Source organism: Terrapene carolina, unplaced genomic scaffold (genome assembly GCF_002925995.2).
Source record: "Terrapene carolina triunguis isolate 2854851 unplaced genomic scaffold, T_m_triunguis-2.0 Scaffold85, whole genome shotgun sequence".
NCBI lineage: Eukaryota > Metazoa > Chordata > Testudines > Emydidae > Terrapene > Terrapene triunguis.
In genome coordinates this window covers 10,368,449-10,396,196 of record NW_020664436.1, presented here as the reverse complement: position 1 = coordinate 10,396,196, position 27,748 = coordinate 10,368,449, and the positions used below count along the sequence as shown (strand labels likewise).

The 27,748-nt window shown below is 40.6% G+C and overlaps 1 protein-coding gene across 4 annotated transcripts in view; it reads left to right on the top strand.

The window, feature by feature from the left end:
- Nucleotides 1-27,748, top strand: part of CRIM1 (cysteine rich transmembrane BMP regulator 1) — a 287,081-nt gene that overhangs the window by 186,840 nt on the left and 72,493 nt on the right. For all 4 annotated transcript variants that reach the window (XM_024209732.3, XM_024209734.3, XM_024209733.3 and 1 more), the window contains one exon: nucleotides 18,662-18,790. In XM_024209732.3, the coding sequence (XP_024065500.2) occupies nucleotides 18,662-18,790 (129 nt within the window). The remainder of the gene's footprint in view (nucleotides 1-18,661; nucleotides 18,791-27,748) is intronic.

Below are 27,748 nucleotides of genomic sequence, written 5' to 3'. Positions count from 1 at the left end.
TACTACTGAGTCTGTGGCTCATGAGGTGCGGCCCACGATTTCCTCAAATGGAGAATTACAGAAGCAATAAAATTTTTCAAGTGCACTTGTGCCAGAGATGCACACAGAGAATAAATTTTACTTCCATTCAATAATGTGGTTTGAGCATTGGCCTGCTAAACCCGAGGTTGTGAGTTCAATCCTTGAGGGGGCCATTTAGGAATCTGGGGCAAAAATCTGTCTGGGGATTGGTCCTGCTTTGAGGAGAGGGTTGGACTAGATGACCTCCTGAGGTCCCTTCCAACCCTGACATTCTACGATATGATTTAATGAATGCAATGTCTTTTGCATATGCAGCCCAAAATGCCACTAGTCATTTTTGCTGTCATATTACATTGCAAACTTATGATTAAGCTATGGGCATGGAGATCAAAAGTGTTTTATTGAATTGCAGTCCAAAAATATTGTCACTGCATCATTTGACCCCAGGAGATTACACCACAGTGAAAATAAATGTTCTTTTTTTCAATTGCACTTAGAATGACCATGTATAGTAATTCTGACATGAGCAAGCTGTGTTACCGTAGGTCATCCCAAATGAGTACACTACATATGGTTTCTTCTTTTTACTATATAGTAATTTATCTGCTACTTAAGAAAAATGTTCCTTCTAGTATAGATTCCTTACTTCACTTTTTTTGAAAGAGATACATTTCAGCAAATAGTGATTTTCATATTCTGTTAATCCTCTATTCTTCCACTGTGAAGGGGGGACACTAATTCCTGTGGAGCAATTTCTGTCCTTAATTTTGTCAATCCTGTTCCACAACTGATGGACCAGTTCTCACTTATGTTATGTTCCACTGGAAAATAAGCATCAGATCTGTAAAAATAAGTGAGGGAATTAAGATGTATGGCATTATTTTAAAAGTATGTATTTTAATATAGTATCTTTAGTCTTATTTTTTTCTGATTCAACTTCTATTTGCATGCTAGAGAAATCAGGAATGCTTTCCAGTAGTCAGTATTGGATTGGGAGAACCTATTTGTAGATTTCAGATGCTATCTGTTGGCAGAGGTAACATTTAAAAAACTAGCTATAGAGGTGAAAAGCATTAAAGACTTTTTCGCTACTATGTTGCCCCTTTTGGATGGCAGAATGAGTTGTAGGAGATGAAACTAACTAACAAGTCCTGTTCAGTTCAATTATGTTAGATTCCTGCACACTTATACCTGATTCTTTGTAAAGATAAAGTTGAGATAACACTGGCATTCTAAATTCATGTTTTGATTACTGGTATCTTTCATTCAAAAAATATTTTTAAAGAAATATTTTTAACAAGTTTCACTGGTGTATTTGGCTATTGTGGAGTTATCCACATATGGGAAAAAGAAAAGCTTTTTCATTATTTATAAAGAAAAAAGTTTAGGTTATTTTTTTCATATTCTGGTACTAAAGAAGGTTTTGTCTTAAACTCCAGACCTGAATGCAGACCAATGTATTTGCCTTAAGAAATATGGGTTTATAGGAATCAAGTTCCAGAGATTTGTAAACCTCCAGAAGGAGTACAAGTAATATATTATTTTCTTTAACTCCCACTACGTTCTTCAACTGATGCCAGCCTTGATAACCCATTTGTCCATTTCTCCCACAAACATGCCTGCACTTGATTCCATGTAGCACCTTGAGAATCAAATGCCCTTCTTTAACTGATCCTCAAAGCCATTACCCTCTTCTCAATCAAATCCCTCCTTAAAATTCATATTTTCTATGCTGCCTGCAAGAAGTTATCCAACTAAGGAAGTTATTAATTTTGTTATAATTAACATTTTAAAATAAACCCTAAACCCATCCCTCTTCTGTATTCCTCCATGAACGCTAACCATTGCTGATTAACTGTGTAATCTTACTTATGTTCTTCAGCCTTCCTTTTCTCTCAGAACTCTCTATGGTTTTGTGACCTTTCTCTGCTTTGTTGAGTCAAGTCTGAAATTGGTTTGTAAACTCTTTGGTGCATAGATTGTGTATTTTCGTTTGTATTATGAGTTGCCTGGCACACTCTTAGGTGCTGTAAAATGATTGATAATATATTTAAAATTAAGTACTGAAGCGCATCTTTCCAAATATTCACACCTATGCCTATCTCAAAGGCTATACAAATATTCCGTAGGGATGGAACAAATCTTTACTCGAGTAGCTGGATAGTGTTAATGTGTATGAGGTCAGCAGGTTGCTGGATAATTGACTCAGTTTTCTGGCTTTATTTCACCATCTCTGTTGTTGGAATTTCTTGTCTGGAATTCTTCAGTAAAGCCATGTGTGGCATCTTTGGTATTTTTGTTATTTAACTTGGAGCTTGATATAGGGATTCCATGGACAAAACATAATATAGCTCTCCTAGGCCTATGTGGCTGAATCACTCTGATAGATTTCATGGCTTAGATGTGTTTTTTTGGCACATCAGAACTGAGGTGAATTGTCAATGATCTGACAACTGTTAGGATTTTTAGCAATGGCATAATCTCTGGAATTTCTCTCTTGAATCAAATTTTTCAATAACTCCAGAATTTGACAGACACCGTGTAAGAATGTTGGTATTTAGGTTTTCAGAACAGAAAGTAGAAAAGTCCATTTGCTCTCCAGCAAGCATTGTAAAATTTGGGTCACAGTGTCCTTGGCTGGCTAATTCTCTTGGTGAGATGTTTGGGACAGGTAGACTTTTTGAATACAGGAAGCACAAAAAAATCTTCTGAAGGAAACGGTCTCACTTACATTGGGAGAAGAATGGTCTAGATAACTGGTAATTTTCCATTTCTAATTTCTGTCATTTTGTGATTTGGTTTGTGGATACAATATTGTCTTTTGGCTGTGATAGGACATGTAGATATTGTATTATCCTGAGAAATTTCATTTTTACAAAAATGTACACGCAGCTTTGACTGGGTTGCAATCACAGACTAAAATATTCCCAAACAATTCTCTCCCCCCCTCCTGCTCTCTCGCTCTCTCACTCATATTAATTCTGGTCCTCACCAGGTCATAAAGGAGGCTGTGGTATCCTTCATGATAAAGATAGGACTCCAGTGTAGCAAAGACAATGGAGATTATACATTTGATTTAGGGTATGGGAAGAGACATGGTAGTCCCCTGCATCTTTAGCTTATAGACTGAGGAACAGGCTGTGCTGCATAGTGTGGCCACACAGTCTGCCTAAATCAATTGTTTGGGATTTTTTACTTAACTGTTTTGTTGTATTTGAGAATAATGCATATGTGCCTTTTATGACAGGTACATTTTAATAAATTGAAAATAAAGTTTAAATAAATAAAAGTAATGGACACATAAGCTTACCACACGCATATTTATGTAACTACGCAACATTTGCTAAATGATGCTGCGTAAAAGGGGAGCAGACTGGAAAAAGCTCTGTTCAACAAGAGCTACATTTCTTGAAAGAGGGTTTGGACCGAGGTCTACAGGTCTACGTAGCTATGTCCATAAGAAGTTGAATACTAGGTTAGGTTAATGGGAAAATATTGAAATTTCTGAAAACAAAAAAAATCCAATCACCCTGGAAACAGATTCTGAGGCTATAATCTGGCTTGATTAATTCTTGTTCAAACCAGTAAATAATTACATTCTTCCTAAGTCAAGCCTGCTTTTTTGATTGAAATATGTTCAGATCATTGGTAGAGTGAGCTTCTGGAAACTTCAGGATCTTGCCTTTCAGGTTCTTCATAAGGGCAGTATTCTTCAACCTGCCAGGTATAAGTTCATTGTTAAAGTGAAGGCACATTTTCATAGCAATCAGGAAATAATGCTATCTTTAGCCTGTCCAAATTCAGAATTGCAGAATGAACTGGAGTTTCACTGTCTAGATCAGGGGTGGGCAAACTTTTTGGCCCGAGGGCCGCATCGGGGTTGTGCAACTGTATGGAGGGCTAGGTAGGGAAGGCTGTGCCTCCCCAAACAGCCTGGCCACTGCCCCCCTCAGAACCTCCAACCCCCCTGCTCCTTGTCCCCTGACTGCCCCAACCCCTATCCATACCCCCACCCACTGACAGCCTCCCCGGGACTCCCACCCCCATCCAACCGCCCTCTGCTCCTCATCCCCTGACCACCCCCTCCTGGGACCCCCTCTAACCCCTAACTGCCCCCCCAGGATCCCACCCCCTTATCCAAACCCCTGCTCCCTGTCCCCTGACTGTCCTCCCGACTCCTATCCACATCCTCGCCCCCTGACAGGCCCCCTGGGACTCCCACTCCCGACCCTCCCTGTTCCCCTTTCCCTGACCGCCCCCCCAGAACCTCCGCCCCATCCAATCGCCCCCTCCTCCCTGACTACCCCCCATGACTCCCCACTCCCTTACCCAACCCCTCCACCCCCTTACCAGCAACAGGAGCTCGCAGCCGCGACACCGGGCCAAAGCCAGCTGCGCTCCCCACGCTGCCCAGCGGGAGCGGCGGGGCAGAGGGGACAGCGGGGGAGGGGCCAGGGACTAGGCTCCTCGGCCGGGAGCTCAGGGGCCAGGCAGGACGGTCCCGCAGGCCGGATGTGGCCCGCAGGCCGTAGTTTGCCCATGTCTGGTCTAGATACTAAAACTACTAGTTTATTTATACAGTTCTGCTGATTTTAGAGAGAGTTTCTGATTTTTTTTTTCAGAGCAGCCTTGAAAGAATTGGCTGTCATCCATAATAATATGGATAGTGCATTCTACTAAAGAGGCTTAAGAAATGTAAGGACTTTCCCATCCAGGAAGGCATTAGGGTTCACTCCACAACAGTGTTGAAAACCTCATGAAGCTTGAAAATGAAGCCTCAGCTAATGATTTTATATAGAGCGGCAAACTGGAGTTCATATTTTTACTGTATACTGTACTCTGGGTTTTACCACTGATGTTTAGGTTTTGGGGTTGTTTTGGTTTTGATTACACCATTGAACTTGAATTTATACCAGTGTGAGATCAGAATCAGTACCTTGATGCACAGTCGCCATCTGAGCTATTGTTCAGAAAGAGTTCTATATATCATAGTACAGTTAAGCTATCCCTTGGTTAAAAGAGTGTACTTTATAGTCTCTGATACTACATTGGTGTTGAGGAATGCTGTAGAAAAGGGATTTTTGTCCTACCTGAAGAATGATTTTCAGCGAATTGTTCCTCACTAATGTGTAAAACCCACTTCTGAGTATGCTCCCCCACTGTTGCAGACGATGGATTGTGTAGTGGCTTATCCCACATAGATGGGTGGCTGTATACTGCATTAGCCAAATATTCCTGTTGCTTTACTTAGGGTAGTTCCAAGTAGACTGCATTATGTAATTTTGTCTTGAAGTTAAAAAGGCATGGATTACTGTGGTGAAATAGATGGGGAAAAGGCAGGATGTACCACAAATGACTCCAGGGATTCCTTACTGGTAAATATTAGACATATACCTCCTATAGACTGTGCACCTATCCCTAAACATTTTCCCCATATCAGGTCAGCATTATTCCATGTTACTCTTATTGAAACTAAGCCTATTAGCTCCTATGCATTTCCCTACATTGGTCAGGCATTGGGAGAATACAGAAAATGCAGTATCTGGATTAGAAGAAAAGAGGTGTTTGGTAGCATTGCTGACCAGAGTCTCATTACCAACCTTTGGTACCTCCTCTTAGAGAAGAAATAAAAGCACCGAAGAGAACTCTCGCAGGCAAATCACAAAATATCATGGTGAATGGTACTGAAGGCTGCTGATAAAGCTAACAATCAGCAAGTACAGTTGACTTGTATCTGTCATCAAGAGATTGTCAACGTAACTAATCTGCTCTCCAACCTTAAACCCATATATGAAACCAGGTATTTGAGTTCCAGAAAACTAAGTTGTTCCAACATAAACTTACCAATAACCTTCTTTCAGAATTGCAAATGAGAGACTGTATGTTAATTTGAAAAGTTACTGTTTCAAGAGGTTTTCATAAGCAGAGCCTTCACCACTTCCTTTTGAAGTGTGCCTGGCACGCATCCTGTCTTCATAAAGGGAAACTTGAAAGATTGCCATCAATAATGGGCTCCAGAAACCCAGCTGAAGTGCAGTTGGGTTCAGTTATCTTAGCACATCCAATACTTCATTAGGTAAAAATGGGCACAATTCAATCATGGAAGACTGGAAGAAGTTCTCTGTTGCTGTAAATTGATGCAGCCCTATTGAAGTCAATAGTGCTGTGCCAGTTTACACTAGCAGAGAATTTGGCCGTGTGAATTTATTTGGCCCTGTACCAGTTCAGTTAACAGTTAGTTTGTCCTAAATCTCCTTTCTTCAAAGTGAATCATGAGAATGCAAACACAATTCTGTAACAGAGTCAAGTTAAGTTGGGTTTGCCTGACTGCCACTTTGAGCTAATGCCTGTTCCCAGCTCATCCAGGAGAATATTTGAACAATACACCCCAGAGTATAAGGTACCCAGTGCCAGTGAAACCTTTGTCCAATTTCAAGAAGAATCAGGAAGATTGTACTACTAACCTTTCTTTAACTCTGAGATTCAGGATGCATTGTGGGGGAGAGTTCTGAATGCATGTATTATCAAGGTATCCGGAAGAACGATCTATGACACTGCAGTAGAGAGATATTTGGTTGGTAAAGAGCCTTTTCAATGATCTGTTTCATTCCTCTAGAACATTATATATTCATAGGTTTCTACCAAATACCTACTCAGTGGGTACGTCTTCACTACTCGCCGTATCAGCGGGTAGCAATCGATTTATCCGGGATCGATATATCGCGTCTCGTTAAGACGCGATATATCAATCCCCGAACGCGCTCACTGTCGACTCCAGAATTCCATCAGAGCGAGCGGCGGTAGCGCAGTCGACGGGGGAGCCGCGGCCGTCGATCCCGCGCCGTCTGGACCCCAGGTAATTCGATCCAAGATATTTCAACTTCAGCTACGCTATTCGCGTAGCTGAAGTTGCGTATCTTGGATCGATCCCCCCCCAGTGTAGACCAGCCCAGTTACTCTCTAGTCTTTTGCCTTAACACTTTCCAGTAATGATGATAGTGTGAGCTGCCTTGTCAGAATATCCCATATCTATTGAATTGGCCATTACAAATAGGCTTAATCGGATTTGATTTCAGTTGATAAAGATCAATATTTGTCAGTATCACCCCAGTCAAAAAATTGTGAAAACAAATTCCTATTTGTATTAAGCTAAATTTGAACAGGAAGCTGCATGAGTATTGGTGTAGCAGCTCAGGAACGAAGTACTTTGGTTATGATATGTTGGTCTGAAGGAAGCTCTTTGTTTTCAGTAGCACAGAAACAGGGGATAGCTTTTTTCAGGTGGTAACAATCAGAATAATGTTCTTTGGATAAATGAATACAAGTAGTTATTTGGATACCAAATTATTTTAAGTAATTAAAATTTGGCATCAAATCTGAAATAAATGATTTCTTCCAACCCCAGTTAGAGCATGCTTTGTAATATTTAGTGTACATATTTTCTTAGTTCTGCTCTATTTATCTTTGTACATGCAGTGACGACCAAAAATAATACCCCATAACCGCTTGTTTTTAATACCTTGTAAAAACTTATAAACAGTTACTTGAAGTTGAATTAAAGGAGATAGTTAAATGATGAAGAATTATCGTTAACTGTAAGGCTTGCTAATTCTGTATTAGGCCTGTTGGCTCCAGGAAGGAAATTCTGTTGCTTCGAATTTGGGGCTGGTATTTTCCATGTAATGAACTCAGGGATGGGGGGGATGTAGAGGTCTGGAATGCTAACTATGAGGATGGAAAACATTTAGTCACTCTTGGAATTATATGAATGTTTTTCCAGGAAGCTTAAGTAAACACACACTGTGCTGCTTAGGAGGCAGCATTTAAAGTTTTTTGGACGGCAGACAACATTCAAACAAGTATGTAGAAGCTAATGCAAGATTTTTAAGCAGCACACCCTTTGGGGCAAATCTGGGCTATTTGTCAGATTAGGTGCTACATAACAAATTTGTGTATTAGTCTACTATTTATGTGTGTGTATGAAGTATATTGCAATAACCTTGGTAATAAATACTAAAATAGATTGAGTTTTCATCTCTATAGGTCTCTTCAGTGCTGGTTTTCTTAAAAAGTAAAATTCATTAGGCCTTCTAGACTAGAGACATAGATCACATTAGAAAGGTGCAGAAGGAAGAGTTATTTTGCTTTACCAAACACAGGGACATTCTGTCTAACTCAGGCTAGAGGACTCTCTTCATAGCTACGTTAAAATACTTAATTCCATTTCTCCATTCCTTAATAGATACTTTCTGCCCTCAAAAATAGAATTTATTTTATATTTCATCACTTTCAAGTTTTAGGGGCCCGAGACGAAGCATGGATCTTTCTATTGAATTATCTCTCTGTACATGGTTAACACTTTCTCAAGGAATCCCAAGGACATATATCTGGATTTCTCATCAGTATAGAATTGTTCTTCACATAATTCTTTATCACTGTAAACATGTTAACTTCAAGGGCATATTTTATTTTATATATGCATTACTGAGTGCAGTAATATCCTCCATTGATCTTCAGCTTATTACTTCTCACAGTACAGCCTAAAGTTTGTTTGTAAATTGTCAACCATTGTTAAAAATACTGGAAACAGAAATATAGTGATGAGCTCATCAAGGGAATCAGTGTAAAATTGCCTTTCTAGTTCCATACTGTGGCAGACTTGCAAAATAAAGAGATAAGTGCTTGAAATCTATTCAATATTTCAAACTTCTGACTACTATTTTGGTAAAAAATGGCAGCCTTTCCTTTATGAAAGATCTTATAATGCCTCACTGTTAAAGAATATCTTTACAAAATATTGCTATATTGTACTGATAAAATCTGAGTTTGCGAGTTAGTCATAACTTACTTACTCCTAATTACTTTGCATTACACTAACACAGACAATATTCCATATTCACAGTACCTGATGCAACATTTCAGTTGTAGTAATATCATTTATTTCAGGTCTTGAAAACAACAACAAACTCAAGTTACAAACCTTAAAAGAGGGTATGCAGGCATTATCCTACACCTACCAAGTATAACCCAGGAAACAATTCTGTGGTGTATTTTGATCTGCTGCTATTTGGTCAGAGTGCACTACAGAACTTTTAGTGCATGGTAGCAGGGTCCACATGGCCACATAGTGCATGGCAGGCAGGTGTGCTGTAGATTTACACCCCACTTTGCCAGGTGCTAAATCACCATATTGACAAACCCTAAGGGTATAATTTACAGATTTACTTAAGGTGGGAATATCTATAAATGGAAGTAGCAAGATAAGGCCTGTGATATGAAATTAGCAAGTCCTGAGGGTTTCTGCAGTGTATTTTTCTGTATATATGGTTTTTATAAAATAAAGAAATCTTGGTCTAGATGCTCCTTTCTGGTGTATGGTGTAAAAGGCACCAAAGAAGGGCAAAGGGGCTGGAAAACTGGTTGCTGCTTTGAGCAGATCCATAACAACTGTTTTGAATTTTGCACCATTTTTGACTTCTGTTTATTTAAAAAAAAATGTATCAGTTGGAAGCCATCATTTGAATCGGATCTCGGGTTTCAGTGTGCCACCTTATTGGAGAAAGAAGGTGAGACACTCGATGGGAGTAGTTGCTTAGCTTGATTCAAGATGCTCAAAACCCTTGAGATTTTCAAGCTGAGTTGGAAGGGTGTTGCAGCCTCCTTGCTAATAGCAGGTGAAAGTGTGCACATGAGCTGTCGTTCAGTAGTAGTTATCCTTAAGGAAACGAAAGTAGTTATCTGCTCACATGGAACATCTGTTTAGAACTGTAAGCAATTGAAAAATTATAAGGTAACTGCATAAGAAATATGTCTGTTGAAGTATGCCTCTTTAATAATGTTATCATGTAATTGGCCAATGTAGGCTATGAGGCTCATATCTTACTTAGGTAAATAAATTAATTTCACAGGTTTGTTGCTGCTGTTTGATAAGAGACCGTTTTCTGGGCAGGGCAGCAGCACTTTGGTATTTTATGAAAGTATCTTTCCCTAAGGGAAAAAAAATGAAAATTTAGTTTTTTTTCTGCACTGGTGGTTTGCCCTTGTTACAGCTATTTGTTGTCAGCTGTCGATGTGGCTGCACTGTTGCAAACCCCTAGTGTAGCCAAGCCCATAGAAAGGAAAAGACAATATAAGACATGATATGCACCGTTGCATCCCACCCTGATTTCAAGCTGAGGTGAGCTGGATCAGCACAGATCATGGCTTAGAGAGTTTGACTGTGTACATTAGGGTTTGACACTGGTGCCTTTACCTTGGTTGTTGACCATCCATGGCTGAAATCTCCATTGTAGACAATGCCTTAGACTATGTAGAACTTGCAGAAAAACTTGCAAACTGACTTTTAAAAAAATAAAATTGCAAACTCTTGACTTTCTTGTACCCACTCTTATCTTCATTTGCTATGTGTTTCAAGAAAATATTTACAGCATCCTTCAGCCTGAGAGAGGCAGCCACTGTCCTTACTGAGTTGCTAGTCTTGATGAGCAGGGAGACTGTAGTGATTTCACATGGGGTGAGGGATGGAGGAGGACTTAATTAGGTGCTGCATAAATCTTAGGACATACCTACTGAGTGTTCTCAAAGTATTTTTTTCCCGATTATTTTATTTTTATTTTTTGTGAATGTACCCTAACAACAACAACAACACATTCTTCATGAAAGGGTAGCCAGATGCCCGGTTTGGAGCTTTTTTCCTAAATTCTCTTTCAGTTATTGTACAAAAAGTGACCTGTTTTTTTAAAGTGAAGAATGAATGAATGTCAGTCTCCCATAAATCAAAAATGGATTAACAGATTTTTCTCAAATTAAAAAAACAAAAGCTGCTGAGATGAAGCATAGAAAGTTTTAGCCTCAGAGGAGAATTTTTTCAGACAGTTATGAGCATGTGAAAACAAGAGGTTTTAGTGGATGTAACCTTACCTAGAGCATTTCGTGGCAGTGAAACACGTATTATGAGGAATTCTTTTCACCCTAGCCACTCCCTTTTTCCTTTCTGTCCCCCCTTTTCCATTGCTTCCATCTACCATTTAGTTCCACTTCTAAAATATACAGACAGACTACACAGTTTTCCCACCCATTGTTCATCTGTGCACTCGATCTTTCTTCTGCAGTTTCTACCAAGTGCACCAGTGAAAGGCTAACCCAGATCACATGACCTTATGTGCTTTTTCAAGCTTAGCTACTGTTTGCCTATTCAAATAGCCAGAAGACTGGCAGCAGCAAAGCTGGCTTTATTTGTTGAGTCTTGTCTAGTGAAGTGAAAAGGGCTGATACTTTTTTTCTAGCTGCATTTTTGTGGGGGGAGTGGGGGGTGAAATTATTTCTTTTGTCCTCTGTTTGCAGCTCATTGAGAATCAGGCATGCATATAAAATTACTGTATCTCGGGGCTTACCTTTATGGACAGGAGGGGGAAAAAACAGATTTGTAAGCTTGTCTGGAAATATTTGGGATGCTTAGGGCAGGCACAAAAGTGGGAGATAATAGGATAATAAAACACAACAAATGAAGGATTAGCAGAAGTCGTTTTAACTAGTTTAGCAGTGGTTTTGTTGTGTCATGTATAAGAAATAACGTGCTGCTGAACATTTCAGAGTGGCAGTGGTCATTTTTCAAAAGTATGTACCAGTCTACAACAGAATCAGAAAGCAAACCTATTGTAGCTTTCAAGGGCTACAAAACGCAAAGTATAGCAATTGATTTTTTTTATAGATTTTACTTAATATGTAGGTGTAATTTAAGTGTTTTAGGGATAAATTCAAAAGAAGGAGGGCATGAAATCCTCCCCTGTCAACAGTCCATTCTTTTAAGTCCGGGTGGTACTGTTGATACAAAAGTTCCCATGATGACAATTTTCAGTGAATTCCTACTTTCAGTTGTATTGATTAGTTGTGGCATTTATAAAAGTCTGAAACAATAGATGTTCTTCTAGCACAACACATTCACATTAATAAGATTTGTTTTCTATTGGTATGGTATGTGTAAAGGATCAAATTGAGAACAGTAGTGTGTGGCAACTAAATTTATCCTGCACCATTCAAGTTAGGACAAAGTTCTGTGTAAATGTGATGTTCTATTATTTAAATAGCATTACTCTCTTGTCAGCCACTCTTCCTAAAATTTCCAATACACCTCTACCCCAATATAACGCTGTCCTTGGGAGCCAAAAAATCTTACCACGTTATAGGTGAAACCACGTTTTATCGAACTTGCTTTGATCTGCCGGAGTGTGCAGCCCCTTCCCCCCCCACCCCCCGGAGCACTGCTTTACCACGTTATATCCAAATTTGTGTTATATCGGGTCGCATTATATCGGGGTAGAAGTGTATTCCCTAAAACGGGTTACCACTGTGTGGCCCTGTAACACTTCTGATCTACTCCTAACCCAGTACAGTATTCTAAACCATAGTAGAAATGTTCTCAGACAGCTCTCTCTGCAGGACCATTACACAGTGTAGCAGCTTCATTTATTTGCTTTTGTTGTGCTATGAGTTTATACAAACGCAGGAGATGAACCCAGCACAAAGCATAAACAACATTCTTTTGGCACAAAATGAAATATTGGACAAGAACAACAACGGATGAACAACGTTAAGGCTTTACATAAATACTCATTAATTTACAATAACATTATTAGATTATTGTATTTATAAATAATACCCTTAAAAGATGGAAAATTCATAAATTAAGATCCTTCAATCAATCTTAACTCTTGCATGAGATCAACAAATGAGTTTACAATATCCTTCAGTCACTTGACAGAGATTGTAGCTTCTGAGAGAGCACCAGCTAAGCTTACAGGTTTCTTCATACACCTAGCTGAGATTATCTTGCATGAATTCTACAGCAGACAGTCTATTTCAGGCACTTTATGCAGATTGTACCTCCCACAGAAGCCTTCTCAAAACTTCCAACTAGTATAAGCATGGTGAATAGAAGTCTGTGGTCTAGAAAATAGGACATTAGACTGGGAATGAGGAGAGTGGAGTTCAATTCCTGACCCTGTTGCTGACCTGCTGCATGTGGCCTTAAACAAGTCACTCCATGACTCTTTGCTTTGGTTTCCTCTTCCAATCTTGTCTACCTGATCGATTTAGATTATGAAGTGTTTGGGTCAAGAAATTTCCCTTACTGTGTGTTTGCACAGCCCCTAGCCCAATGATACCCCATTCTCAATTAGTGCTCTAGAGCTAATACAATAATAATAATGAAAATACTTGAGTAATTTCGGTGAATGCTAGCTATTTTTCTCACTGAATTTACAAGATGTGCCAGCAAAGCTTGAAAAATTCTAGGATGATAGTTACTGGTTTTGCAGAAATTGTGAGCTCTGGCAGTTTCACCATTTCATGCTTATACAGGTGTGGAGGAGCACTAGTTCGGAGAGAGACATCCCTTAGGTGAGGATCTATTAACAGGGATTCTCTATGTCCTAGTAAGGAGGAGAGAATGGAAGATGATAAAATATGGGTAGGATCTGAGGAGACATAGTCAAATGAAAGAGTCCCATTCAATTACATCATGTCATGTCAGACAGCTAAAAAGTGACAAGTTTTTAAAGTACTTGTATACAAATGCTAGAAGTCTAAATAATAAGATGGGTGAATTAGAGTGCCTCATTTTAAATGAGGATTTTGGTATAATAAGCATCACAGAAACTTGGTGAAATGAGGATAATCAATGGGACAAGTAATACCAGGATACAAAATATATTGGAAGGACAGAACAGGTTGTGCTGGTGGGGGAGTGGCACTGTAGGTGAAAGAAAGCGTAGAATCAAATGAAGTAAAAATCTTAAATGAACCAAACTGTACCGTAGAATCTCTATGTATAGTAATTCCATGCTCTGATAATAAGAATATAGCAGTAGGGATATATTACCAACCATCTGACCAGAATGATTATAGTGACTGAAATGCTCAGGGAGATTAGAGAGGCTATAAAAATAAAAGGCTCAATAATAATGGGGAATTTCAACTATCTGCATATTGACTGGGTACATGTCACCTCAGGATGGGATGCAGAGAGAAAGTTTCTTGACACCTTAAATGACTGCTTCTTGGAGCAGCTAGTCCTGGAACCCACAAGAGGAGAGGCAATTCTTGATTTAGTCCTAAGTGGTGCATGGTATCTGGTCCAAGACGTGAATATAGCTGGACTGCTTGCTAACAGTGACCATAATATAATTAAATTTAACATCCCTATGGCGGGGAAAACACCACAGCAGCCCAACACAGTCGTATTTACTTTCAGAAAGGGAACTACACAAAAATAAGGAAGTTATTTAAACAGAAATTAAAAGGTACAGTGGCAAATGTGAAATCCCTGCAAGCTGCAAGGAAACTTTTTAAAGACACCGTAATAGAGTCTCAACTTAAATGTATACCCCAAATTAAAAAACATAGTAAGAGAACCAAAAAAGTGCCACCATGGCTAATCAACAAAGTAAAAGAAGCAGTGAGAGGCAAAAAGGCATCCTTTAAAAAGTGGAAGTTAAATCCTAGTGAAGAAAATAGAAAGGAGCATAAACTCTGGCAAATGAAGTGTAAAAATATAATTAGGAAGGCCAAAAAAGAATTTGAAGAACTTCAAGAATTTGAAGCTAAAGACTCAAAGTAATAGCAATTTTTTTTTTTTAAGTACATCAGAAGCAGGAAGCCTACTAAACAACCAGTGGGGCCACTGGACAATTGAAATGCTAAAGGACCACTCAAGGACTCTAAGGCCATTGCGGAGAAACTAAATTAATTCTTTGCATCCGTCTTCACGGTTGAGGAAGTGAGGGAGATTCACAAACCTGAGACATTCTTTTCAGGTGAAATATCTGAGGATCTGTTCCAGATTGAGGTGGCTTTGGAATAAATTGATAAATTTAACAGTAGTAAGTCACCAGGACTACCCAAGAGTTCTGAAGGAAGTCAAATGTGAAATTGCAGAACTACTAACTGTGATTTGTAACCTATCATTTAAATCAGCTTTTGTACCAAATGACTGGAGTATAGCTAATGTGACGCCAATTTTTTAAAAGGGCTCCAGAGGTGGTCCCAACAATTACAGGCTGGTAAGCCTGACTTCAGTACCGGGCAAATTGGTTGAAACTATAGGAAACAACAGAATTTGTCAGACACATGATTAACATAATTTGTTGCGGAAGAGTCAACATGGTTTTTATAAATGGTAAGGCATGATTTCCCATCTATTAGAATTCTTTGAGGGGGGTCAACAAGTATGTGGACAAGGGGAATCCAGTGGATATAATGTACTTATATTTTCAGAAATATTTTGACAAGATCCCTCATCAAAGGCTCTTAAGCAAAGTAAACTGTCATGGGATAAGAGGAAAGGTCCTCTCATGGATTGGTAACTGGTTAAAAGATAGGAAACAAAGGGTAGGAATAAATGGTCAGTTTTCAGAATGGAGAGAGGTAAATAGTGGTGTCTCCCAGGGGTCTGTATTCAACATATTCACAAATGATCTGGAAAAGGGATAAACAGTGAGGTGGCAAAATTTGCTGATGATACAAAACTACTCAATATAGTTAAGTCCAAAGCAGACTATGAAGAGCTACAAAAGGATCTCACAAAACTGGGTGACTGAGCAACAAAATGGCAGATGAAATTCAGTGTTGATAAATGCAAAGTAGTGCACATTGGAACACATAATCCCAACTATACATATAAAATGATAGGATCTGAATTAGCTGTTACCACTGAGAGAGACACTTTGGCGTCATTGTTCTCTCTGAAAACATCCACTCAATGTGCAGCAGCAGTCAAAAAAGCTAAAAGAATGTTGGGAATTGTTAAGAAAGGGATAGATAATAAGATAGAAAGTGTCATATTGCCTCTATAGAAATGCATGGTACACACATATCTTGAATACTGTGTGCAGATGCTGTTGCCTTCATCTCAAAAAAGATGTATTGGAATTGGAAAAGGTTCAGAAAAAGGCAACAAAAATGATTAGGGGCATGGGAGAGCTGCTGTATGAGGAGAGATTAATAAGATTGGGACTTTTCATCTTGGAAAAGAGATTACTAAGGAGGGATATGATAGAGGTCTATAAAATCATAACTGGTGTGGAGAAAGTAAATAAGGAAGTGTTATTTATTCCTTCTCATAACACAAACTAGGGGTCACCAAATGAAATTAGTAGGCAGCAGGTTTAAAACAAACAAACAAGGAATATTTCTTCACACAATGCACAGTCAACCTGTGGAACTCCTTGCCAGAGGATGTTGTGAAGGCCAAGATTATAACAGGGTTCAGAAAAATTCTAGATTAAATTAATGGAGGATAGATCCATCAATGGCTGTTACCCAGGATGGGCAGGGATGGTGTCCCTAGCCACTGTTTGCCAGAAGCTGGGAATGGGCGACAGGATGGATCACTTTGATGATTCCCTGTTCTGTTCATTCCCTCTGGGGCACCTGGCATTGGCCACTGTTGGAAGACAGGATACTGGGCTAGATGATCTTTGGTCTGACCCATAGGGCTGTTCTTATGTTCTGCTCTTAATTTAAGAGGTCCACAGACACTCAGAGTATGCCTACTGCATCTGGGAGTGAGGTCTCCCAGCCTGAGTAGACAGACTTGTGCTATCAGAACTTGAGCTAGCGCACTAAAAATAGCTGAGTGGATGTTGCCATTCGAATGGAGACTTGGGCTAACCACCTGAGGTAAAGCCTACTGGATAAGGTTGGCTTGATCCTGGGCAGCTATCGCGAGCCACTGGAGCCACAACATCCATACAGTTGTTTTTTGGGCACTAGCTTGAGCCCTGTGAGCACGAGTCTGTCTTCCCAAACTGTGAGGAACAGTTCTGGAAAGCAGAATGGGAGGATATAAGTAAATACTTCTGTTCTACATATTTTAAACTGAATGAGACAGAACACTAGTTGTTTTATGAGCTGTTTGTTTTTGAGACACAGGTGATATTTCTGTGTGTTCCTTTCCACTTTCACTTTGTTTTAATTTCAGCTTGCTTTGATTTTTATATGCTGTTTCATCTGCTGAGATGAAACTGCAGTGTAGTTTAAGACCCCATTCCTGCAAAGAGTGACTCTCGTGGCTAATTTTTATGTACTGTGAGTAGTTCCCTTGAATTCACTGGGCTACTTATGGTGCAAAAAGTTAAACATGTTCATATAGGATTACCATACATCCGGATTTTCCCGGACATGTCCGGCTTTTTGGGCTTCAAATCCCCGTCCAGGAGGAAATCCCAAAAAACCGGACGTGTCCGGGAAAATAGGGAGGGAGGGGCCGGCAGTGCTTGGCCGGGGCCGGCGTCCCAGGGCCCGAGCCGAGCCAGGCGGGAGACACCGGGGCCAGAGCCTCTTGGCCTGGGCCGGCCGGCCGCCAGAGGGAGCCGCTTGGCTGGGGGGGCCGGACTGGGCCGTGCCCAGCCCCAGCCCCAGCCTACCTGCTGCCTCCCTGTTTCAGGCTTCCCGTGAACATTTGATTCGCGGGAAACAGGGGAGGGGGAGGAGCAGGGGGCGGAGCGTTCAGGGGAGGGGGCAGAGTTGGGGCTGGGACTTTGGGGAAGGGGCGGGGAAGGGACCCCGTGGAGTGTCCTCCTTTTTTTAAATTAAAATATGGTAACCCTAGTTCATAAGTCTTTTCAGGCTAGAGGTCTAATTCTGTAGTTAAAGTTGCTAAGTGGTTTTGATGCAACCTTCTAATGGATCCTGGAGGGAGAGTAAAAGATGGCAAACTTTTGCCTATGATTTCAATGGCACTGCTGCATGAAATAAGGGTTTACAGGGTCAAGACTGGTTTAATAATTGGTGGTTTATATATATATAAAAAATCAGTTTCTCTAGTTTAAACTGGGGATAAAAATACTTTACTATCTGGGCTGTTGTGAAAACTATTCAATGTTTTAAAATGCAATCTAAATACTAAGTATTGCTAAAAGATGGAAAAAAGTTCTGGAGTTGCTGGTTGCAACCCCATTATTATTGTTGAGTTATTTTGCACTTCAGACAGGGATTTTCAACATCTTTGTTCTGTATAAAAAATGCAGCATATCTTCCCCCAAAATACAGCATTTTATCCTCTGATTACAGAATGAATTTTCTGAGAATTTATAAGTACTGTTGATCCATTAATTTGAATCAGATATCCCCCGTCCCCCTCGTATTATCTTAATAATGCAGTGTCCCTACATAGTTTAAATTCACTGAAAATTTGTGCATTGGCTGTATTTGAAAAAAATAGGAATAAGTCATTTTTTGTTGTTGTTCATAACTGAAAGTTAAAATCAGTTTAGTGTGAGCTGGCACTAGGAACACTAAAAAGTGCCTTAATCATAATTATTGGGTGTCTGTGGTTTGCCATAGGGCAGAGTTAAGGGTCTTTGTTCCATTTCCGTACCTTTAACATGTTGATACTAAATTTAAAAGAAACCCAATTTCTGAATTTCATGGGTTTATAAAGCTTGTTTTTTATGCTAATTGCAACATTCCTGTAATATATTTACCTTAAATTGTTGATATGTACTCTCAGCTGTAGCTTAATCTTAAAGAAGTTTTTGCCTGATATGATAAAACTTTATATATTAAAAATATTGCAAGAAGGGAGTGGTTATTTCTAACCAATTATACTTACTTGTATTTATTTCTTTTTCTTATTTATTAGAACCAACATATATCACAATAGGTCCACCCACATGTGAGATTTTGGTGAACTGCACATTGACTGAGAGAGACTGTATGTACAGCTTCAGACTGGACCAAAATGGTTGCCGCATTTGTCAGTGCAAAACTAGTGAGTACAGAAATCATTGTGGTTCATACCTTTTTTATCAAGATATGTTTTACAGTGGTAAAATCCTTTGTCTATTTTAATGTTGAGTAAAATCTTGGAAGTTTTGAAATGGAAATCAGTACACAGGTACATTACTATAATTCACTGTTTTAGGATTGATTATTTGCTTTGATAATTATTTTGTTTGTAAAAATACAATTGGAGCATTTGTTTGGAGAAAAAAATATTCAGTATTACATGGATTTAACTAACAGCTAAGGAAAAAAGGTAGGTAAGATTTTGGGCTTCTCTTTGAAAATGTCCCCTTGGTAATTTTCTTAGAACTTTGATATTTCATTTTTTCTCTACTTTAAAAAAATGGTTTAGCTTTGATAGAAATAAGTGTTTGTTCAGGTGTGTGATCTTTATAATTTTTTGCTCTTTGAACAAAATCATTAAAAATGCAGTGTTCATATTTTCTTGGGCTTAGTTTTTGGATGCCTTACACTTCATATTTATATCACAGATTCTCATCTGGCATGTGACTTTTATAAGTAAGATATAACTTTGTGTCTTGGGAGCACTGCCCTTATGTCAGTCATGTTAGCATCGTCATAGGGAAACAGCAGAACTTGATTCTCGGTACACATTTCATTGAGAGTTCGTAGTATACGGTTGAAAAATAAAATTTGAATCACTCCGCAGGGGACATACGATTTGAAATCTCTGCATGCACAAAGAGAGAGAGTTTGCAGTATAGCCGTCAGTCTACCTTAGGAGTTCTGCCAAGGAGAGAAGCTTTAAGCCAGGGGTGGGCAAACTTTTTGGCCTGAGGGCCACATCGGGGAATAGAAATTGTATGGCGGGCCATGAATGCTCACAAAATGGGGGTTGGGATGCAGGATGGGGTGAGGTCTCTGGTTGGGGGTGCGGGCTCTGGGGTGGGGCTGGGGATGAGGAGTTTGGGGTGTAGGAGGGTGCTCTGGGCTGGGACTGATGGGTTCGGAGCACAGGAGGAGGATCAGGGCTGGGGCAGGGGTGCAGGTTCTGGCTGGGGGTGCGGGCTCTGGAGTGGAGCTGGGGATGAGAGGTTTGGGGTGCAGAAGGGTGTTTTGTACTGGGATTGAGGGGTTTGGAGTGCAGGAGGGGGATCAGGGCTGGGGCAGGGGGTTGGGGCATGGGAGAGGCTCGGGGGGGTGCACTCCGAGCGGCGCTTACCTCAAGCAGCTCCCAGAAGCAGTGGCATATCCCTTTTCCGACTCCTATGCTGAGGCACAGCCAGGTGGCTCTGCACGCTGCCCCATCCGCAGGCACCGCCCCTGCAGCTCCCATTGGAGCACCGGAGGGGGCCATTGGAGCACCTAGGAGCTGTAGTGGGGCCATGCCGCGGCTTCTGGAAGCCACGTGGAGTGGCCCCTGCCCCTGTGCCACAGCTAGAGCGCCGGAGCGGGGCCATGTGGCTGCTTCCGGGAGCTGTGTGGTGCGGCGCCTGCGCCCTGGCTGGAGTTTGCCCACCCCTCTTTAAGCTCTATTGGTAGCTTCACTGGAGTCCAAGCCCAAGGAGGTTATTTAGAGGAGTTTGTTTATTTCTCTGGTGGTGGTAGAGTGCAAGAGATTCTAACAAAGAATAATATGTAAAGTAAAAGATAATAGTGGTAGCTCTGACTATTTTTTTTTTTTGAGAACCAGTTGTATTAACAATAAAGAAAAGCTCCCATTGACTTCAACAGCAGCAAGGATGGATTGCATATCTATTTCCTGCCTTTTGAAATCTAGACAGGGTTTCCCCTTTGCTTCTTAAAGCAGAACAAATCATTTGCCTCTGCCAAATCTTGCATTGGCTGGTGCAGTGAGAGGAAGCAGAAACACTTCTGGAGTAGTCCATGCTCCCTAGGGAGACCTTTTTGTTCAAAAAAGGGGTAAATATGCACCTTTCATAGTGCTTGCTGAGTGCAGCGGTTATGGGTTAGAGTCTGAAAGCTCCTTTCTAAACAGCGGACCATGCCTCTTTGAGACTTTGAAGTACAGGTCAGCACATTATCTGATCCTCTCTCCCCTTGCTCATTCTTGACTGCTATCATCCCCAAACTACATGCATGGGAAAGAATAGGGGTCCCTAAGTGCACATCTATGCTTACAGTGGCACAGCTATACCGATACCACTGTGCCACTGTAAGATCACTCGTATAGCCGCTCTATGCCGACGGGAGAAAGCTCTCCTGTCGACATAATAAAACTATCTACTTGAGCAGTGGTAGCAATGTCAGCAGGACAGTATCTCCTGCCGACATAGCGTTGTGCACATGAGTGCTTATGCTGGCGAAACGTCTATCTCTCAGGGCAGTGTTTTTTTCACACTTGTGAGCAGCAAAAGTTTTGTCAGCATATGCGGTAGTGTAGACATAGCCTGAGTCCTCCCCACTACTTCTTGCACAGTAGTGCAGTAGAATATAGGATTTTACCTCTAATGAAGTATAAAGAAAATATTACGAAAGGGCTAAAGGTCAACCAAATGCTCTAGCGTTTTTTACCTTTTGAAATCAAATCTATGTCCTGAATTGGAGAACTGTTGCCAGTTTTGAAGCCCGGGGATGCATGCAGAATATTCAAGTATGTCATGCAATCCTGTCAATGCTAGAATGCTTCTGGGAGATTGCATTGTGGCAGGCTGAGAATTGAGACCTGCTTTCCTTGCAAATGATATGAAGCTCAATTCCCATCTCATGAAAGCAGAGAAGAGCTGTGCTGTGCTGCAGTATTTATATTCTACTGTAGCCTTTAACTGCTCTTAAAACCAAAGTGTGAAGTCTAGTATTCTGAAATAAGAAGTGTTGGTGTATAACTTACTGGCAGGGGTTTTTTGATCAGACAAAAATCAACTCATTTATGTAGATGTATCCCTGGTACTGTTTTAGTATATTTTCCCTGGGTAAAAGAAAAAAAAAATCATTCCACCACAGAAGTTAAATAAGAAAATGTATACTAGTATGTTTGTAGCTACACACACATGAAAAAACGTGTGGAAAAAAATGTGAATGTTCAGCACTTCTGCAAATTAGGCCCCAGGTTGAGCACCCAGAACATAAAGGAATGTATATTTAATAGCCACTCATGAAAAGTTTTGGTTAAAGTGACTTTTGCCGAGCATCACATAGCAAGTTGATGGCAAAGGCAAGGATAGAACTGAGTTCTCCTGAGTAGCAGTCACCTGCCTTTAACTATAAGATCATCCTTTCTTTTCCTATAGTCCCCTGCCACTTTATTGACATGGTTTACAACTTCCAGACAAAATGAGGCAGGAATCCTATAAGCAGCCTAATTCATTCCACACCCTGATTAATTTCTTGAACATCATCCATCTTGAATGAATGAGGTAGGGGTATTGTAGAAAAAATAGTGTCTGGTCATGTCATTAAAGACTATCATATGGATATACACAAGGATGCAAAAATAGGTTAAACCTTAAACCTAGCATTTCCTATCTTCTAGGATGGACCTAGACTGTTTTCAGTGGTAGCAGATGACAGAACAAGGAGTAATGGTCTCAAGTTGCAGTGGGGGATGTTTAGGTTGGCTATTAGGAAAAACTATTTCACTAGGAGGGTGGTGAAGCACTGGAATGGGTTACCAAGGGAGGTGGTGGAATCTCCTTCCTTAGAGGTTTTTAAGGTCAGGCTTGATAAAGCCTGTCTGGGATGATTTAGTTGGGGCTTGGTCCTGCTTTGAGCAGGGGGTTGGACTAGATGACCTCCTGAGGTCCCTTCCAACCCTGATATTCTATGATTCTATGATTTTGCTATCTCAATAACATAATTTTAACAGTGTTTTTTAAGGGCAAAAATAAATTCTATTATGTGCAACAGTAACAATCTATCCCTGGCATGACTGGGCTTAGTGGTCATAGTGAGAGCTGGGAGCCAGGAGGCCGGCTGGGTCTGGATACCAGGAGACCAGAATCTGAGACAGGCCAGAGGGCAGACCAGGTGTCAGGAGACAGGCAGAGTCAGGAGGTCAGTCTAAGACAGGCCAGTGGACAGGCTGGATACCAGGAGGTCAGAGTCAGGTAGCACAGAGGAGGTAGTCCTAAGCAGGGAAAGACCCAGTTGCAGGCATGACTTCCTGTTCCTCTGCTTGGTTTAAAGAGAAACCTTGGAGTTTTGCCCACCAGATTCCTTGACTAGAGTACTGTGCCAAATCAGAGCTTCAAGTTCTGGTGACTGTTTACAGGTCACTGGGTGGCGGATTGGAATGTACGGGCTCCTAAGAGCACTGTGGCCTGGGATTCCAGATCCGTGGCCCCTGAGAATCCCAGATCTCTAAACAACAGGGTTTGAATCCTGAATCTTTAGCACTGCAATTGAGACAACTTCCCCTGGAACAAAAGGACTAATTTCATGAGTTGGCAGCAGGAGAAGGCAGTGTTCATCTATGGACCCAGAATTGCTGGGTTACATATGCAGGAGTAGCCCTATCTAACAGATGGCATAGCTAAGAACAAATATTTGCTAATGTTGTTAAGTGGCTGAGACTTGGATCTGCCATGTAAGATTTGGGTTCTGTTTCTGGCTTGTCTAACTTGTGAGACTTTGCTCAATGATAGAGGTTGTGAAAGACATGGAATTATCATCACCAATTCACTGAAGTGAGTAGAAATCAGGGTTTCCTGGTTCTCAGCACAATGCATGTTCTCGTAATCCTAAGGGTATTTTATGGGCACAGCCACAAGAGGGAGAGGATCTATTGTAGTAGCTCTGTCCTGTCCAGAAGTTCATCTCTGTGTAGACTCTTGAGATGAGGCGCTAGTATGCTGCATGTTCAGTGCAAATGGAATCTTAAGCGTTTTTGGTATCAAGTCAAAAGCAAACTACGTTGTTTGAAACAGAGACAGGAAATGGTGATTTTTCAAGCATGTGTCACTACCAAATCTGAATGGATTTTCATGTTGCCAGCAAAAGGCACCTCCTTGACCCTAGGACTCTCTTCAGAATTTTAGGTTTGGTCAGAGTAGCAAGGTGTCCATGTGAAAAAAAGTAAATGGAAGATAAGCTTATATCTAAGTTTAAGAGCTTAGATTTTGTTTACACACATACCAGAGGAGACCAATTAAAAAATCAAGTCACAAGGCTAAATAATAAAACTAGGATAGATGTTCAAGTGGAAGATCCTTTATGGATTAAATTATGGAATTCTTTATGGACTAAATTGAATCTCCTTTAGGCCTGATTCTGAGAATATTGAGCACCCTCCCAAATCTTGTTGAATTCAGTGGAAGCTGGGCATGCTCAACACACCTTAGGGTCATGCATCAGCCATTTGTGTGAAGTTCTGTCTGACAAGCTATGATCCACTGAGATGCCATGCCTTGGGGAGGGGGGCGGATTCCATGCTGATAACTATTGCAGCTAAAATAGCACTTGTCACTCTTACAGGGTTAGCTGCACTGATGTCCCCTTTCAGGTCTCTGAGTGTCCCCCTTTAGATGTTTACACCATATGCCTTTACCTATCCGTGGGCAGAATTCCACTGTTCTCCCACTCCTAGACCAGACCCTGGGCTACAGTACCACGTGTATCAACCATTCTTGCCCTGCATGTCCAACTGAGTTTGGGCACCTGCAGTTCTTCCCTTTAGGAGTCTGACCAGTGATATAGTGATCAGACAGACTTCTTAAAACAAAAATATTGTTTATTTTAGCAGTAGGAACAAAGCAGATTTTAAAAGAGTAAACAGTCCACGTGTGTGTGTCTATCTTACCTAAATGTTTAGCATCCATTGATGGCAGACTAGGCCGTCCCAACTTTTCAGACACTCCTCAGCAGGGTCCTGAGTCTTGGTCTAGTTCCCTCTAAATGACTACTGCCCTCTCTTGAGAGAGGATCCCTTTTAAATCCCTGCTACAGTTCTTCTGTTCTGTGCTCATGGGCCTTTTCCTATCCCATTTAAAATCAGTTGTTCTTCATGTGCTGGTCCCTGTGTGTATTCTACTCGGTTACTCATGTGCTCCATGCACCTAAGAAGATTTTTTTCTAGTAGTTTCTGTTGGTCTGAACTTTTTCCCTTCTTGTGTTTTGATCTGAGAGTATAAGGGGCAGTTCAGATTGACTGCCTCTCCAGTTCCTTCTAACCGCTGCATGGTCAAAGATAGATCCCTCCAGTGTCCACAGAGTTGATTCTCCTACACTGAACATGTAAGTATTATAAATTGTAGATCACATATATAAAAAAAGTCTTAGTTTAGTTTAAGTAGTTTATAAGAGACAGATTTCAGGGAATACCCACATCTCACACACACACACACACACTCTCTCTCTTCCCAGTACGGGACTCCAGCTGTTTACAGAGACCAGTTACCCTGTGACACTCATCACCTTCTCCAAGAGACATCAACCATGATGGGTCTCAGGAGATTCTAGAACCTCTGACACATCTGTGCAAGATGGGGTATCCTCCTTAGAACTGATGGTACCCTATGCCTTGGAGTCCATTTCAACCCATCCTGGATCCTTCTCCATACTATCCACTTTGGTTACACTATAAAGTTCCTCTTCCTTCACCCTCCAAAAACTCTTTCTCCATCCCTTTTCAAGGACCACTCTCATGAGATGATACTTTATAGGAGGTAGACTTGCTACTTTTAAGGGGAGCCATAGAGCCAATACCATCTCAACATTGGTGAAATGGATTTTATTCCTACTATTTTCCTAATCCCCAAGAAGAAAGGAGGACGGAGAGCCATATTAGATCTCCAGTATCCTCAGTGCCTTTATCAAGTGTGATCTCCTGCATAAATGACAGAGGCCATAATACTTGAATGAATTAATTCCTGCTTCAATTCCAATAGCTGTGGGTGAACTAGAGCATATCTTTTAGGGGGGGGGAAATCTGTCACAGCTATCATCAAGCTCCCCCTGCTGGACACTCACCAGGCTGCTGTGTTTGGAGTCCACATGTTAGATCCATGTGCTTTTAAGCTTTCCTGAGTCTGGATCTCTAGCTGCACACTCATGGTGCTAGAAAAAGAACTCTTCTGAGACTGCTGTGGTACAGCTGCCTAGATCCTGTGACTAGAATCCACTCTCTCAACTCCCTCCTAGTTGCTTAAGCACATCCTTCAGATTTCCAACCTTCTGGGCACTCTCTTGTTTACAATTAACTTCTTCAGTGACGTGATCGTTGAAGTAAACAGACACAGGTTTTACAAAGGTTTCTATCATAATTACTCTTTACTTTAAACAACACAAGAGATACGCAGATCTAGGTTAAAAAAAACTTATACCCTTTCCTGTCTCAGTTTCCTCATTACTCTTGAGCATTCTTTGTGATTTAGTTAGTCTCTAAGGCGTTCAGGATCCCCTCCAGAGTATGGAGTCTCTCACTCTGACCACTGCGGGCAGATTCCTTCAGTCTCTGTTGGTCCCACAGTCAAAAAGATCCCTTCTGCTATGAAAGCATGCCCCTTTGTTCTCTCTTATCCCAAAGAATCCTATGTTTTGATGAGTCACATTGACGACAAGTTATTTCCTTGTGCCGTTTCTCGGGAAATTCTATTCAGTCAAACTATAGTCAGAGAAGCTGGAGAAAACTGGTTCTCCTAAGGCTTCAGCCAACCCATTGTCCTAAGGAGTTCCCATTTTAACAATTTCTGTTGTTTGTTCCATTCTTTCTTCCATAAAGGGTGTGTGATACATGATGGTGTCCTTGTCAGCCCATGGCTGACTACGTAACTGAGGGTTATAGATGTACATAGAATTCATAATCTCAAACAGAATTCATAAATTGTATATAGTGTAGGTGTAGCTGTGTTGGTTCCAGGATATTAGAGACACAAGGTGGGTGAAGTAACTTCTGTTGGTGAGAGATGCTCATGTCAGAAGTTGGTCCAATAAAAGATATTACCTCACTCAACTTGTCTCTCTAAGTTGTACATAGACAGATTCCCCAAATCATCACAACATCCAATCCTGATTTAAAGATTTCCAGTGATGGAAAATTCACCACAACCTTTCGTAACTTGTTCCAACTGTTAATTACCCTCACTGTTGAAAAATTTCATCCTATTTCTTGTCTAAATGTGTCTAGCTTCAGCTTCCAGCCATTTGATCTTGTATCTTTGTCTGCTAGACTGAAGAGCCCTCTTATCAGATTTCTGTTCCCCATGTAGGTACTTATGGACTGTGATCAAGTCATCCCTTAGTGTCATGGATAGTCTAAGTTGACTGAGCTCCTGCTGTCTATTGCTATAATACTTTTTTCAATCTTCTATTCATTCTTATGGCTCTTCTCTGAACCCTCTCTAATTTATCAGTATCCTCCTTGAATTGTGGACACCATAACTGGACGCAGTATTACAATAGCGGTTATACAAGTGCCAAATACAGAAATAATATAACCTTCCTATTCCTCTTCGATATTTCCCCTTTTACATGGCAAGGATCAGATTACCCCTTTTTGCCAGAGTGTAACACTGGAGGCTTATGCTCAGCTGATTATCCACCATGACCCAGTGGTGTTTTTCAGAATCACTGCTTCCCAGGATAGCGTCCTCCATCCTGTAATTATGGCCTACATTCTTTGTTCTTTGACGTATGACCTTATATTTCGCTGTAATGAAATACGTATATGTTTGCTTGCACCCAGTTTACCAAGTGATCCAGATTGTTCTGTATCAATAACCTGTCCTCTTCATTATTCACCACTCCCCCAGTCTTTGTGTCAACTGTAAACTTTATCAGTAAATTGTGTAGGGCCAAGGACTGAACCCTTCAGGACCCTCTAGAATCACAGTTGCTCAATGATGATTCTCCATTTACAGTTAGATTTTTGAAACCTATCAATTAGCCAATTTTAACCCATTTAACGCATGCTGTGTGGATTTTGTATCGTTTTAGTGTCTTAATCAATATGTGTGGTACCAAGTCAACTGCTTACAGAAGTTTAAGTATATTACATTAACACTATTACCTTTATCAACCAAACTTG